This window comes from Centruroides vittatus, unplaced genomic scaffold (assembly GCF_030686945.1).
Source record: "Centruroides vittatus isolate TY-2023 unplaced genomic scaffold, ASM3068694v2 contig_817, whole genome shotgun sequence".
Lineage (NCBI taxonomy): Eukaryota > Metazoa > Arthropoda > Arachnida > Scorpiones > Buthidae > Centruroides > Centruroides vittatus.
In genome coordinates this window covers 2,137,635-2,155,154 of record NW_027122532.1, presented here as the reverse complement: position 1 = coordinate 2,155,154, position 17,520 = coordinate 2,137,635, and the positions used below count along the sequence as shown (strand labels likewise).

Sequence of the window (17,520 nt, the reverse complement as noted above, 5' to 3'; positions counted from 1 at the left end):
TTAATCTTTCAAATTTGAAGTTTTTAAATACATTTTAACTTTTATTACACTAAATTAATACCTTATTGTTTATATTTTCCTTTATTTATCATAATTATATTACAATTGATAAAGATTAAAGCCCAGTTCAAGTACCAAAACTGTAGGCCCAACATTGTTGAAGCCAGGAAGCAGTCACTAATAGATTATTGCCAGTTTTTAATGTTAAAATTGATATTGAATTTGTAAATTGTGTTTAATAATTTAAATGTAAGTTTTTGGTATTCAAAACTGTTTTTCAGCTGTAGAAACATTAATTTTATGATCGCAATTGTTTTTGGCATTTACAACATTATGCACTTGCACAATTTTGGCATTTACAACGTTATGGCTCTAACCCTGTTTTTAAACTTTTTTTCTTTCCTTACCGTCATACTTACGTGTTTGAAATTAAACCCAATGTTTTATTTCAAAGTGTAAATTGTTAAAATAATTTTTATAGCATTTGATTAAAGTTTGTTCATTATAAAAAGTGTTTTTTCTCTCTCCTGAAAAGTTTGTTTTTTGGCATTTACAACATTATGGCATTGCACGCTTCATATATATATATATATGTATGTATATGTTCATTTATGTGTGTTCATTATATATATCAACATCTCAATGCCTGATGTATTAATGCTAAACCAAATGATTGCAGTAATTAATTGGGCTATTTTTTGCTACAATTAATAATTAGAAATTAAGTAATTTGGTACTAGAAGTAGACATTAATTTAGATAAAGATTTAATTGTGTTTGGAAGCAAACAATCACTTGGAGGTCCAGGTGGCATAACTGGGCAGTGCATTGCACATTAAATGGAAGTAGCAGGTTCAACTCTCACTCCAGACTTATTCTTTTCTTCCAGACTGTTCTAAATTATTTAATAAATATTAAATTATTATAAATATTAATTTAGATAAAAAATGGCACCCAATGTCTACTTCTAGTACCAAATTACTTAATTTCTAATTATTAATTGTAGCAAAAAATATCCTGATTAATTACAGTGATCATTTGATTTATGAACATAGAACTAGACTTTTCAGAATTAGTGACAGTCAATCATGATGTTGAATTTCATGAACCTCAGTACAGACCGGAAAAACCATATATACCAGATGATGAAATACAGTACCATAGAAACTAGATGGGGGTCAGCAACCTCTAGAAAATTTTGAGCCAACCCTGTCCATTGTTCTAAATGACAAAATTTTGTTTGATTGTTTATATTTTTAGGTAAATATATAATTCTTAATATTTAAATTTTGAATATTTTTGTATAATTTTTTAGCCTACATACATTATTTAATAGAGAGGTTGCGGCCAAAGTTTTTATCTCTAAAACGTGAACTTCAAATGTCTAGCATTGCCATCTTAAAAGCCTAAAAGTTTGACAATGACATTTGGAACGCTGAGCATGGAGAGTAGAAGTTCAGATTAAACATCTGTATTTTTCTATGTTTTGAGTTAAAATTATAACATATTTTATTAAAATAATGATTATTTAAGCATTAATGGATAGTATTGTAATAAAACAGACAATTTTAATCCAGAAATTATTTAATTATTCAATTTTTTGCAAGTGAGATGAAGTGTCTATACAATTTTTATAGTTGTGTTTATAATAGCTTATCATAATACTATAGAAGTAAGTTTGGTCTTTTACAGAATCATCTACCATCAACAGCATAATTCATTTGTAAATTTCTAGAAACAATTTCCCAAGCTTCTTTTGAATTGTCATCTCCATACAGAATTTATAACCACCACTTTCCTCAACAAAAGTATGAGAGGAATCACAACACTAATTAAAGTCAAAAATAATTATTTAGTGTTATTAAACATCCTATAAATATTTTTAAATAGTTTAATTTGTTTTTTTACCTTTGCTGGTCACCTTCATTGTTCTTGAGTGCATCTGCCATATTATAACAAATCTCACTATACATTGTGCAAAATAAACATGTATTGCAATGTGTTTTACTTAGAGTTCAGACATCAGACATGTACTGTACTTCTGCTTGCTGTACAAATTTGAAATTTTGACTTGGTCCGCAACCTCTTTAACAGTAGTAAATTTAAAATTTTTTTTAGGAGGCAGACTCCTGGACCCTCTTTTCCTCCCCCTGGTAAGGCCATCCCACAATTTGCTAGTCATTCCTACTATAGTTGGTCTAGCTACAATCATCATCACAAAGTACCATAATGATTGTTTTTCCATTGCTACTTGATCATCATTCTACCTCAATCTGTAATTAGCTCATTAGCACAGCATTTAGCATCATCAACTTTAGAAATGATGCTGGAAAAAGCCTACCAATGAAACATTTATGGAACATTCAAGAAATTATGTGTTTGTGTACATATGTGGGGAAATAAATATTTAAACAGACAAATCTGTATGGTTTTTTTCACTTTGAAATAAAAATATGATACAATAATCTTACGTAATTGTACTATCAAAGAGTACACAAAAATTTAAATCTGGGTCTGTGCTGATGAAAGGGATGGAATGACACATGCATTTGATCTCTTCAGCTGTTTTGTTTTTTAATTTTTAAAACATTTTTATACTCTTTATCATACATAATTTTACTGTTTTACTTTTTTTTTTACAAATTTTATTACTATGATCCAAATGGCAACATCCACATATCTCTTTCCATCCCTCTTCAACTATCATAGACTCTTCTAGCTCAAGCTGACTCATGTCTATTCTTTAATAACAAGGTTCCACTATACACAATCCTTGTCTATAAAGTTTGGAGACTAATTAATATCTCAAGTTAGATAAATATTGCATGGTTTGGGATGTTATGTTTGGGTAACTGGATATTTTATGAGTTGCCTGTGTCATTAGTTTACTCAGCCTCTACTAGGAACTGGAATATGGCAAAAAAAACTTGTGACATGTCAGTGGTAAGTTTTACTATGAGAAGAATGGACATCCCAATTGAACAGTAAGTTAACATCAAGTTCTTTGTAAAGCCAGGCAAGACAGCTACAAAGACATTGCAACTTCTATGTGATGCTTACAGTAATGGAACTTTATCCAGGTGTGGGATGTCACAATTCACAGTGAAGGATGATACAAGACAGATTTTATTACATAACGCTTGACTAAAGTAAGTTGGAGATTACTTTACTCAATGTGCAAGTGCTTTATTAAATCATATCCATCTATGCATGTCCACCAGTGGCCAAGTGAATAAAACCACTAAACACTGACAGTTGGTCAAGGGTTTTTGCCTCACCAATACGCTGGCCCCATGACAATTCCCAGGTTTTTTTTAATGTTTGTAATATCTAAAGAGGGGATAGTTTCCCATAAAAGTCCTCATCCCCCTCAGCAGATCATTCATATTGCCATAACCAAATAAACTAAATCAAACCAAATCTATGCACATACAGCAGGTGGATAGGCAGAATGGGTCTTTGCTGATATAGCCTCCACATTCTTCCAATCTGCAACCTCTAAATTTTTATCTGTGAGATCAGTTGAAGATATTAGTGTAAGCCACTCCCAGTGATAATGTGGACATGCTGCTGCAACTCATTATCAATGCCTGTACCGCCATTTTCGGGAGACCTAAAGCCTTCAAAAGAACACAATAGTCAATGCTACAATGTCTCCAAGTATGTACAGACACAAATGGAAATAATTTTGAACATTTCTTATGAGCTGTATAATTGAGTGTGTTATGTAAGAAATTTAATATGATAGTATGTAATAAAATCTATCTTGCACCCAAACACTGTCATAAGAGATTTCTCAAAAACTGCCCATTTCCAGACACATTTTTATATACCTTTCTTTTGTTATTTTCCTGTGAGTTTCTGTTGCTTGTACTGTAAATTTTGTTTTTGTGAGAAGAAATTTTCTTTTTGTGACATTTTTACAAAAAGAACACAGTCATTACCATTTTGGACCCATATAATCCAATTTTACTCTTTTAATTTTTCTAATCATCTCAGATCAACATAACTAATTTCTGGATAGGATCAGAATTTATGATAAACGTCTTTGTTCAGATTCTATCATTTATGCTAAAATCATAAAACTTCACATAATTAAAGGCTGACTTTTTTGTTTGCAAATTCAAAGAATTGTATAATTTAAAAAACACGGAGAAAAGTCAGTTTTAAAAATTGTTCAACAATTCCTACATTTGTTCAGCTAAAATAATTAAAATTATTAATAAAAGATATATAAATTTATCAATTACAGATTTCAGGGTTCAAAATTAGCAGTTGTCTGGTTGTCCATGCAACCAAAATTTTGTTTAGACTACCGAATGTACTTTTGAAATTGTCCAGTAGGCAATCATGTATTCTTTAACTTTTTAGTACTTTATGTATATTTTATCCCATTAAATAATAATTTGTAGTAAAAATAAAACAAGAAAAAGTCTGAGTCATCAAATTCTTTTATAACAACAAATCCAATATGGTTGCCACAGAATATATAAACAGAAAATATGAGAGATGAGAAAATAAAAAACTTGTGCATTGGCAACTGGAAGAAAAATATCAACGATTTATGTAAACATTTACATAAATTGCAAATTTACAAATTTATTAAAGTAATGGTTATTTGTATGAACTGTAAAAAACTGTTAAATTAAAAAAAGTCCTTAAAATTGTATTATTATTTGATTGTCTTGTATTCAATTATAATTTTACTTTCCATTTCATTTAAATTATAAATTTGATTCAAACTGATATAAAATATTTTCTAGAACATGTTACTATATTAAAAATGCATCTTTAAGATAAATATTTTGTGGCGTTTGTATTTTATTTTGTATAAAACAAAAAAAAAACATTAAGCCAACTACTGCCATATGCTATTGGGCTAAATAAAGACTATAATATTAATAAATTACCAAACAATTTGATACTAGAGGGAGGCATTAGGAGCCATCTCTTAAAAATTTAATAATTATAATTTTTAATTAAATAATTTACATTTACCAGAAAAAAGAATCAACCCAAAGTGGGACTCGAACCTACCACAAGTACTGATTACTGTGCGAATGCACTGCCAGTTATGCTACCTAGTTGGTTTTGGTCATACAATGTATTGGGTTTCAGTACTGTTGTTTGTTCATATATCTTACCAGGGTATATGATGGCCAGTTGAGCACCTTATGAGAGATTTTACAGAATGAGTGTGCTTGATGTGTCCCAGCTGGCACCTTAGTAACTGACAATGGTTATACTGTAATGTTATATATACTAAAGATGAGACTGGACTGGAGGTCTGGGTAGCATAATTGGCAATGAATCCGTATAGTAAGCGGCAGTTGCAGATTTGAGTCCCACTCCAGGACAAATCTTTTCTTCCAGTAAATCTAAATTATTTAATTAAAAATCATAATTATTAAATTTATTAAGAGATGGCACCTAACGTCTTCCTATAGTATAAAATTGTTTGGTAACTTATTAATATTATAGCCATTATTTGGCCTGACAGCATACGGCAGTGGTTGGGCTTTGGTAATACAATGTATCGAGTTTTAGTAGAGTTGTTTGTAAGTAAAATACAGTATGTAAGCTTATTTTTGCAAGGACCAATAATTTCTCTGTAACAGACAAATCTTCATTTTATTCAAATTCTGAATTGAAAAAGTTATACCACGTTTTAAATACAGAAATATCATAAACTTCTTAAGTAACAGTTTTACTTTAAAATTAATGGGTGCTAACACCTGATTAATAAATTCATTAATCAGCTGTTTATATTTTCATTTTGCTTATATGTGGTATTGAATAATAAATTTTATTTAATAAGTACACAAAACTAGAATTTATTCAATAAATTTTAGTTTTGTTTAACTATTAAAAAGAATTTTAATATGCAATCTTTAATGTGATTTTAAATACTGTAAATATCAGAATTCTTTTTTATTTGTATTTTTAATTGTAATTTTAGTTCATTAAAAATGTTTTTTAACACATCCAATAAGAATTTATTGGCTACTCGATGTTTCTAAGTTGGCATCTGTGTATTTGTATTGTAGGTTTCCCGAGATGTTCAAGATTTCTTTTATGTTTAGACCTAATAAATGGCTGTATAGGGTGTAAGCAAAAAAAGTTTTATTTTTTACGTAAGTATGTAATTACTTTGTATTACCTGGTTGTTTAGAAAAAATATATATACTGTACAGTTTGAACAACTGATTTCATTACAGAACAACCAGGAGTCTAGAGCTGGTTGCAACACTGGACAACTAGCAAATATTCTTAACTTATAACCCTGGATATATTACCTGAAAGTGAAAAATCATTTCTTCGGCTTTCACTGTCACGAATTAAGAAAGCGCCATGTTCATTTTCTGGCAAAAGTAATTTTTTTTCTGCTTCTATCCTTTTTATCTTTCCAAAATACCATCTGTAAGAAACAGATATATTTAAAATTATACATTCCATATATTATATGAGATTATTGTAGTAATCTATTTGTAAACTTTTTAATAAGAATAAAAACTAAGATATTTCACATCTTTAAAATTTATAAATTAGTTTAAACATAATACTATCAAAATATAGTAAAAGATTGTCATTTTCTATTAAATAACTTTAATTGTAGGATTAAAAAAACCTCACATACTTCATAAGTACTTTTAGACAAGCCAAAGTTATCATTCTTGAGAAAAGTTCAGAAAATAAACATTACATTAAAAATTTAAAACTATTTTTAAAACTTACAAGTATACATAAATATGAAGTATTATAAAACTCTCATAAAATTTTTAACCTAAGTGCAAATTCTGAATTTTTTGTATAATTACTAGATATATACCAATATCAACTTTGCCAATGTACTAGCCTACCAATAAACTGGCTAAGAATTGCAGAGTAATAATATTTTGTCAGCTAATAAAGTATTATTATTATTATTATTATTATTGTGATGTATTCTTGTGACTTCTTTCATTGGAAAGGGAGGGATATGTTTGTGAATAATTAGAGTAATTAGTTACAAATGGACACCAATTTCAACGTCCTCTCTCTTTGCAATCCAAAGTTTTGTTTCCCAAATGTCTCTGACATCGCCATTTTCAGTGTTCATGTGCAATCCACACCCCTCCCCGCATAGCCACACACCTCCCACTATTCACCATTTTAAATACAGACACAAACCTTCCAGCAAAATTTAAATCGGCATCCAACAAAATTTAAAATTGTATAAAATTTAATATAGTTTATAAGATATAAGTGCAACAAATGTTGCATTTACATTTCATTAACTATAAATACCAAACCAAATTTAAAGATGTGTTCAGAACAAAAAGAAATGAGAGCAACAGACTGATTGACTTTTTCTGCTAAAAATCTTATTCCCTGACTGTCCAGGTCTGTACGGATCCTGAGTACTGGATATATCAGGTCCCATCCTTCAGAACCTGACTGTCCCATAATGAACCTGATAAAAAAGGTTCACTAGTGCCCACAAAGAAGAAACAGTAAAAAAAAATTACCACAAATAGTCATTTGATCATCATGCTGAAGCAATGCAGAATGACCACTATACTGAGGAATAAGTGCCAACAACTAGTTGTTCATCATTGAAAGAAGTTCTGATGATGAAGATAACACATCCTATTGATCATCAAGTGTTAAAGAAATATCAAAATGAATTACAAAAATAATTGCAATAAATGTTCAATCTTATTCATTAGTTGAAAATAGTCTGTAATCTTGTCTATATTTGGTATTACATATGGCTGATACTGATAATTATAGAAGTGCTGATAATGGCTAATTATCTGTACATCCTTAGTAATTACTAACAGTAAATATTTATATTACAGACTAGAATAAAATTAATGAAAGATTCATTTTAAGAGCTTTATAAAGAAAAATCCACTGCTCTGGCAGATATCAGGTTGGACACCTACAAGGATTCATATGTAATACATGGAATATCCCCTAAATAAACAGCAATTGAAATTTGTACAAAACTGTATCAGTTGTAAAAATGGAAGGCAACAACTCACACAACACCTTCCTGAAAATACTTCTTAATTAAACAAACATTTTCAGCTCATTTAATAAGCCTTCTTCAAGTTAACTGAATTCCAGTGTTCTGATTCTTCACAAAACTGAATGAATGAATAAAAAAACATACCAAAAAACCTTAATGTATTGCTAGCACAGAATTTTAAGTAAAGAAATTTAAAGTTCTGTGCTGGTGATACATTAAGGGTTTTAGTATTGGTGTGTGTTTTTAAAGTGTTCTGATTTGGTTGTTAACCTGAAGAAAGCTTATCAAATGAGCTAAAATATTTGTTAATTAAAAAGTATTGCTGGAAAGTAAAGGTGTTTGTGTGTGAGTTGTTGGCCAACCATAACTGATCTTCTGTGATGCTTCTCACACAAAGTTTGATACTGTTTTTGAGGCTGCCAAATTTATGATATATCATTGATAACCAAAACTTTTTAAGTGTTCCTACAACCAAAAAATCTGGCATTGAGTTGCATAACTTACCTAACTGTTATCAGATTTTATTTAAAAAGTAACTTTATATTATTAATTATAATAAATAAAATTTGTGTGGGGTACCATCTCTTACAAGATTCTGTTATAAAAAAGTTTTTATATTATTAATTATTATAAAATGGCAAATTACTTAATTTAGAGGGTGGAAATCAGTTTTATAAAAAAAAACTGTAAATGCTAAGTAAAATCTTCATTAAGTCCAATCTCTGGAGATATGATACATGACTCTATCTCCCCATCCCCTTGACCTTTAACAATCAAAATTTAACAGCATCAATATACCTTATGTGCAAGTTATCATGCCAAATTTTGTTTCTTAATCTTTACCCAGTCATGAGATATTGAAGGAAATGAATGCCAACAAACACACACACATGGAATTTTTTCCTGTTTCTCAACTTTTTAGGTTCAGGAGTTTCTGTGGTCTCAAACATAGAGCTTTGCAAAAAACTCAGAGGGTCAAATATAACACAATTCCAATACTTTTTCTTGTTATCTATACACAACAGCCAGAAAAATAAAATCACATGGAATAAAATCTAAAGTACCAAAACAGTGGAAATAATTGAACTGAATAAGATGATGAATAAGTAGTTGATGTTAATGACCTTTTCCAATTAAATTCAACCACAAGTAGCAAAACTGATGCTTTTAACTGATCTACAAACAAATACTTTACAATAAATGATTTACAAACAAATACTTTACAATAAATGATTTACTTAAAATTTTATAAAAAATATTTTTACATTATTAATAAAAAATGAATACTGGAATTTGATAAATTTCATAACTTTAAAGTATTTTTTCATTATATTGTTCTGTTATCTTGAGTATCTTTTATTACAATTATTATTAAAAAATTACAATGAATTATTATTATTTTTTAATGCAAATTTAAATGTATTTAATTCTAATAATTTATACTGAATAAAAACTAAGAAATAAACTATTTTTAATGGATGTAAACATATAATAAAATATAGCTTAATTTTTAATAGTCAAAGATACATATAAACATATTCTTTTTGAATTAAAATTAAGATAATTAAATAACAGAATTTAGTCTAATGATAGTCTAACGGTAGGTGTTTAAGCCACCTACTTGTGCTGAGATTAATAACTAGAAATTAATTTTAAATTTTAATTAAACAACTTAAGAAAATTCTTAAAGAAATATATATACTTTTATAATTCTCAACTCTATTAATTCATTCTATAGAATGATGAAAAAGTCACAGCATCTATCTGCATTGTATCATTTGTAACACAAGTGTACAGTGACTTTTTGATCACTATAAAATCTTATCTTTTATCTACTTATGTATTAATACAAATATCATATTTATTTGTACTGTAATATTATATTGTTTAAGCATATAAAATTTCATATATAAACAAGAAAGGCAAAGATTTTTTTATAGAATACAGTAGACAAGTACAATAAAACCTATTCTGTTTGATATCTTCTTTTTTATACACCAGTAATAATTAGCAATATTTAACGACGAACCAGGAAAACAAACAAAGTAATATAATTTAAATACTAGTCAAAGTTAGCATATAATATTAAATTTATTTTATTAAAATCATTGAAAATTATTCTTAAAATAAAAATAAATATGACCAAATTAAATTCACAAAAAAAATCATCACCAGTAACAGTTAAGATTATTATATCATTAGCACTCTAATACATTACAAATGGGATGTGAGTCATATCTCATTATGAGTGCACTTCTTTTTCCTAAATCATAATTTATAATTAAAAAGAAGTTACTACTCTCACTGACAAGAAACTTATATGAAAAAAACATCATTAAAAATATAGTTTTTAAAAAGATACTTGATTAAACAATAGCTTGAATTAATATATATTTTGTTTAACAAGCTTTTAAATACTTATACAGTAGAGCGTCGATTATCCGACTCAATTGGGGACTGGGGTTGGTCGGAAGCTGAAAAGTCGGATAACCGAAAAGTATGAAAAAATACATCATTAGTATAGTGTATTAGGCCTGGTTTAAATACTAGCCTCCCTTTCATGGTCGAGCCAGTGTTGCCAGCTAAAACATGCAAAAAATTTAACAAAAATAATATTAAAGTAGCCAAGACATAGCCAAATATTGTAGCGCCACATCACTAGCAGACATTTGAATTTGCCGACTAGAATGCGGTCGGTTAACCGATAAGTCGGTTAATCGGTTAACCGATAAGTCGATAAATTTAAAAATCAATAATTAATTTATAAGTTGATTATTTAAATAATCATTATAATATGGTTATTTTTACTTTTAGTATTTTATCAGAAATGTGTAGATCAGTGGTTCTTAACCTTTTTAGTGGTCAGCACCCCCTTAAATCTAAAAATAAGCTCTTGCACCCTCCTTAAAAAAATGTGTGTATATTTTTTATTTAAGAAAAAACATTTATTGCATAAACAAATGCTATGTTTATTTACAATATACATTACTATATAACATAAAAAGCAATATTTAAATTTTAATGGCTAGGTTGTTGTTGTTTATTCATAATAATTCTATTAAAACAAGGCTCTTTTCTTGAAAGAGCCACACAAGTCATCAGATGCATTTAAGCAATTTCTGGCTTTGGTTTTGATGTGCAAAAGTGCTGAAAATTCCATTTCACAATGGTAGGTGGTGGCAAATGGTAAAAGTGTCTCTAGTGCTACTTTTGCCAGTTGTGGATAAGCTTCTAACTGTTTACACCAGAACTGTTCTAAGTCTAGTTTTTCAAATTCCATTTCCATACGCACATTAACTATTTTTTTTTTAAATTTTTGAAATTTCTCTCACACCCCTGGAAATGCTCTCTCACACCTGAGTGCATGCATCTGAGGTTAAGAACCACTGGTGTAGATATTACATTAATTTAACATATTAGAATAGCAGAATTGTACTTCCTGGAATTATTATGCATGTGCTTGTACTAGAAAATGAAAATCACATTTTTTTTTCATTTCTAATAAATTTATCAAATATTAAATCTGATGAATTCATTAGAAATGAAAGAATTTTATTATAACAAACTAGTCATATGAGAGCATATACATACAAAAACCAAACAGTAAACAAAACTTAAAGGAAATTAATTATATATATGTATACTATATATACATAGTCATCACATTGGGTACTGTGTGTCAATAAAAGATTTAAAATAAATAATCATTAATCTCTGCTTTATTGGAGTTCAAATTCTAGAAAATATTTTCTACAACCAAGAACTTTGAAATTCAATTTGAAGGTCTTATCATCAAAACTGCTTCCTACAAGAAAGAAATCTCATCAATTTTACATGTTTATAAATTGGTAACAGATCCAAAAGTACATGAACGGAGCAACAACTTGTCTAGAAGAAAATGAACTAGTGTAGGTCAGCAGTGATTTTTGAATTCAAATTGAAAAATTCAATTTAGTATTAAAACAAATTTCTCACTTATAGAATCTCTATAAAAAATTTTTTATTAATGTTTATGAGAGAATCTTCAGATCTGAAACATTTGAAAATAAAGCCTTTAAATTCATTTCAATATAACTTGTATTTCAAACTTTTAGAAAGTTTTAATGCTTTTTTGATTTTTTCCTAAAAATAACATTCCAATGTCTGTTGAACCTTTAAAAAGAAAATCATATCTTAAATGAGAAGTTTATTTTCAACGTTTCATATTAAAGAGGAGCTGAAGATATTACAGTTGAATATTTATCCACATATAAATAAATACCTCGTATCTTTGCATGGCATTTTCTTTAATATTAATGGGTCTTCAAAAGTGAATGCTACCATTTTAAATTACTGTAATTATGTTAGTTATTATCTGAAAAGTATGCAATATACCCAAATTGATGCAGTAAATGTCTGATTTTCATCTCCCATTTGCATTCAAATGTCTTATTTACTACCACCTCTAAGAAGTGCTGTAAACAACAATTGTGACTCTGTAAAAGAGAAGGCATTTTCAGTTCTGCAGTTCACGACATCAGAATCATTTGTCACTGTGCAACACAAGTAATCTGCAGGTGCTGTAGAATTGTGACTGATTTGTGAGGAGCAACAAGAAGAATTTGAGTATTGGTTGGACATGTACTGTACATGCTTGAGAAACTGTAAATCCAAATGTGAAACTTGGACATTTTTCCAATGTTTTAATGTACTGTACATTACAATGTTCTCAGATAATAATTAATATAATTATAATTTAAAATTGAGCATTCTTTGAATATTGTAAAAATATTTAAATATAAATTAATAAAACATGTTAACTAATGTTTCTATAATAAAAATCACTTTTGACTAAATTATGGAGCTGCAATTTGAAAAAATTGTAGACCTACAAATTTCCACTGTTGTCCAACTGTCTGTCTTTCCTTAATATCAAGAACAGAGTTAGATAGATGGAAGACAAAACCAGGTATAAAAACCTTACAGGCAGGAGACCTTCATTAACTAAATATGAACTTATGATGTAAACCAAAAGTCATGTTATTTCAATTCAAAAATTTCCCTCCAAAATGTGTTGGATAGATGACTGGCATGACTCTATTGTTAAAGGAAAAGTATGATATACAGGGGCAAGCCACTACTAATTTGAGGTGTAGAGCATATATTTTAAATAATTTAAAAATATGATTAAAAATTGCAATTTATTGATTTTCTACGGCTGATCTTGTGTCAAATGATGGTGCAATGAGTCTAGGAATAAAGAGACCAATGTAGTGCTTACAACTATATACCAAGGCTAGACAAGAATAAATATTTATGTTCCTTGCTTTCTAACTAATAAAGTTAGTAATAATAAAATGGTACATTTTAAAAGTCTTTATACATATCTTTATATAATAATTTATCAATAGTAAAATGTGTACACTTTTATTATTGTTTGAATTATATTTCAATGCAATACAATTATTATTATATTATGTCTGTTATTTCTGATGATGAATTTTTTTATTAGTACCAAAATTCAGTAAATACATTAAAATTCACTGAAAACATTGAGGATTTATATAATGCAATGTCAGAACAAATTTCCGCAATTACCTTTTGAAATAATGATCTAAATTAGTGGTGCACAAACCACAGGTCATGACCCCCAGAGGGGTTGCGAGAAAATCTTTTGGGGTTGCCAAATTTTTCATTAAATAAATATTTATACTCATATGCATAAATAAAAGCATTGTTTCATAAAATTATGTGTTTTATTCAGACCTCTAATAAGGCAGAAACAAGCACAAATCCCAGAAAGAATTTCACTTTAACTACGTTGACAATTAAAAAAGTCTACTGTCTTTCCAGGGGTCGCAACAAAATTTTACACAAAATGGGGGAGTCAGAAATGAAATAGTTTGTGCACCACTGATCTAAATAACAGATTATAAAAAATATATATAGTACACTCTACTTATAGTAATCACTTTGGGACTTGCCTGTAATAGTAACAGTAACTTACTACTCAAGCTGCATAAGTATATAAGTAAGGTACCAACTTCCACCAAATAAACAGCTCAATGAGCATGCAGCTAGTTTAACCCAAATGATCTATTGCTAAAAAGGAAGTCAAAGTTCGGGACCTCTTGGTACCAGAGACAAAAAAATTGTTATTCATTGATTTTATTCTTTCTTTGTTACAAAATATAAGTTGAAAAGTGCAAGTCTTCTCTCTGTTGTTTATATATGCTTCATGCCTAAATCAGATGGTGCTATGGTAAAGCACTTTCTTGCAGTGGAAGTTTGCAAAACATAGTTACAAACACATGTATTTATATGGGTGCAATGAACAGAGTTTTAAGAAATAATTTTTATTTCCTGTCACTTTTGAAGATGATTTTTTGTAGAAAATCCATTAGAGCAGGGAAAAGTTAAAATAAATAGGCCATTTTCATAATGTTACTCACAATATTCGAAAATTACTGCTTTTGGTAAATTTATTCCACAAATACACATACCATACATAAATCTAGCTAACAAATTCCAGTACAAATTCCCCAAAGGAAAGTTAATCATCTATATTACATCTCTTTTAATCATTTTTTAAAATATAATAAAAATTTAATTTTATAGAAATGTATGTTTTATATTTAAAATAAGAATATGAATGCAAAAATTTCAATCTCTTTAATGTCTATTGCAAAAGAAAAAGTACATGCAAGATTTTCTGTCATCAACATAACATATAAAGAGGACTGATAAAAGAATCAACAAACATATTAACTTAATGGCCAAATATTTTTTCAGCTGGACCAATGGAAAATGATTAATGCCTTTTGCTCATGCAGAATGGACTTCTTGATAGATGCAAGTTTGCAGCACATCTTACTTCTTTATTTTAGGAAGAAAAAATGAAATCAAGAACAAGTTTACCACAAGCTAAGAATAAGCCAGCAACTATAGAAAAGGAAGAATACAAACAAGCAATAAGGCTTATCCAGATTTTTTGAAACAAGAAAAATATATAGAAAACAAACCAGCACATATCTCCAGCAGATCCAAATATAATATACTGACAGAAAATTCTTCAGATATTATCTTCTCAATGAAGAGTGCATTGGCAAGAACCATGGCTTTGCTGGAAAAGAGCAAAGCCGTGGTTCTCAAGATACCATTATAAGAGACAATGACAGACATTATTGTTTATTAGAAATAAAATATCCATCAAAACTTAGGAATGCTTTTATAATTAATGAAGATAGGAAAATAAAAGTTAAGCCTGTGTACAGCATTAATCTATGCCTTTCTTCTAACTGGGTCTTTCTTCATTTGGAAAAAAAGAAAAAAAAACTACCCCTGTGGAATTACTGTAAGAAATATTACATCATACTATGCTACAAATATTCTGTTTCTTTATTCCAGAAGAAAGAGTCACCAAATTTGTTATGTTAGCTCACTCATAACTCTGTTGTTTGTAACTACAAAGTTCACTATTTTACCACAAGAGGTTTCCACCAGTAGTACAAAACATATAGGCAGGGGGCCTGTAGAACTCTATTGGCAACATTTCTCTGAAAAATAAATTTATGATTTATATATTAAAACTTTATAATACTATGGGTATATCTATATCACCGGAGGTAGAATTTAACTGTCTTTTGTTTGCCGATGATATTGTAATATTTTCATATTTATCTATTGGCCTTCAGAAGAAACTTGACCTTCTACAAGATTATTGTAAGTCTAATAAACTACTTATTAATGAGACAAAATCAAAAGTAATGGTTTTTCGGAGAGGGGGTAGACTAGGGAAGGCTGATAAATTTTATTTATCTACTTCTGAGTTGGAGATTGTCTCGTCCTACAAATATCTGGGTGTTTATTTTACTCCACAGGGTTTATTTTCATTTCACTTAGAAAAACTGTTTTTGAAATATAAACGTCAGCTTTCCAATTTAATAAAGCTTATGATTAAAATGAAGCAGTCTTCCATTAAGTCATACTTACGATTGTTTGACTCCTTGATACGCTCAAGTTTAGGATTTATATTCCCTATTTGGGGATCATCTTTTATCGATAAACTAGAGAAGACTCAACTGAGGTTTATTAGATTGCTGTTTCGTATTAATCGTTCGGTGCCTGGACCTGTTTTAAGATTTGAATTGGGCCGTCCGCTAATGGCCATACGTTTAACAATGGCCATTTTCAGATATTGGATGAAAATTTTAGAGTTACCAGATTATGATCCTAGAAAGTTGGTTTATAATAAATTGAATTTAATAGGTAGAAATTCTTCGGTTGTAACTTGGCCTTCTTCAGGTCAACGTTTATTATTTGATTTAGATTATTCTACTGATTATTATACTCAAATTTCTGATAAAAGACTATTTCTAGCTGAAATATTTCAGTCATTAAAAGATAAATATTGGGCCCAAGATATTCATTATATCGAGCAAAAGTGTAGTTTTTTTGAAACTTCTTTAGCATCCCCATGGACACCTCGATATTATCTATTATCAAATCTAAATTATAATATTAAATCTCTAATAATACAATTACGACTTAATGATTATACTATTGTATTAAATGGGCGTAGAATGAACATATTGGCTCATTCTAATTGTCCACTATGCAATAGATTCTGTGAAAGCGTCAAGAACCACTTATTTGTATCTTGTGAACTTACCGAGCATTTAAAGGACACTGTTTTGATAACCGATTTTGATATGTTTTGTCTATACCAGGGGTGGCCAACGAGTCGATCGCAATCAACCGGTCGATCGCCAAGCCAATTTTGGTCGATTGCTAGCGATGTCTTGACTTAATGTATTATATTTGTAACCGAACGCAACTGTGTGCATGCAGTTATGACTCGACTCACAAGCAGTGAGTGCACTTCGTACTGAAACAGTATATAAACATAGTATGTATTTCACACTTCCCCTTCCCCACTTAGACTATGCCTATGACAACATCGCGACACATTTTTACGATAAAAAGTAGATCTTATGTGCACAAAAGTTGGCCACCCCTGGTCTATACGATGATAATCTAAGTTCTAATATGTTATATAAAGTTTATAAATTTTTCTGTTATTCACTAAATATGTTAACATAATACTAATTAAGTTATATCAATTATTTTTGTAATTATATATAACAATGTCTGTAATTATTAATGTCATTATGACTTTGTAACCCCCTTTGCAAAGGCGAAAGCCATGGCAAATAAATGTTGATTGATTGATTGATTGATTGATATATTAAAACTAAGTATAATTATTACTTCACCAGAAGGTAATCCTACAGGCAAAAGATTTCAAAGAAAGATGGATTTAGAGTAACACTACAATTAGTAGAAATCCTGGTTTTATTAACTTTGACATTAAAACAATTAAAAAATGTGTAACTTGTAGACTTATAATTGCTTATTATGTTTGGGACATGCTAATTATGATAACATTAAACAACTGTTAACAATAGCCATAATTACAATAAACAAACTCTATTGTGTATGTTTTAAAAACTTCATTGCTTGAAAACT

At 29.0% G+C, this 17,520-nt stretch overlaps 1 protein-coding gene across 1 annotated transcript in view; it reads right to left on the bottom strand.

Moving 5' to 3' along the window:
• LOC136982262 (tyrosine-protein kinase Src42A-like) overlaps positions 1-17,520 on the bottom strand; it is a 63,595-nt gene that overhangs the window by 32,986 nt on the left and 13,089 nt on the right. Inside the window, exon 2 of the mRNA XM_067278734.1 lies at positions 6,296-6,417. Coding sequence (XP_067134835.1) covers positions 6,296-6,417 — 122 coding nt within the window. The remainder of the gene's footprint in view (positions 1-6,295; positions 6,418-17,520) is intronic.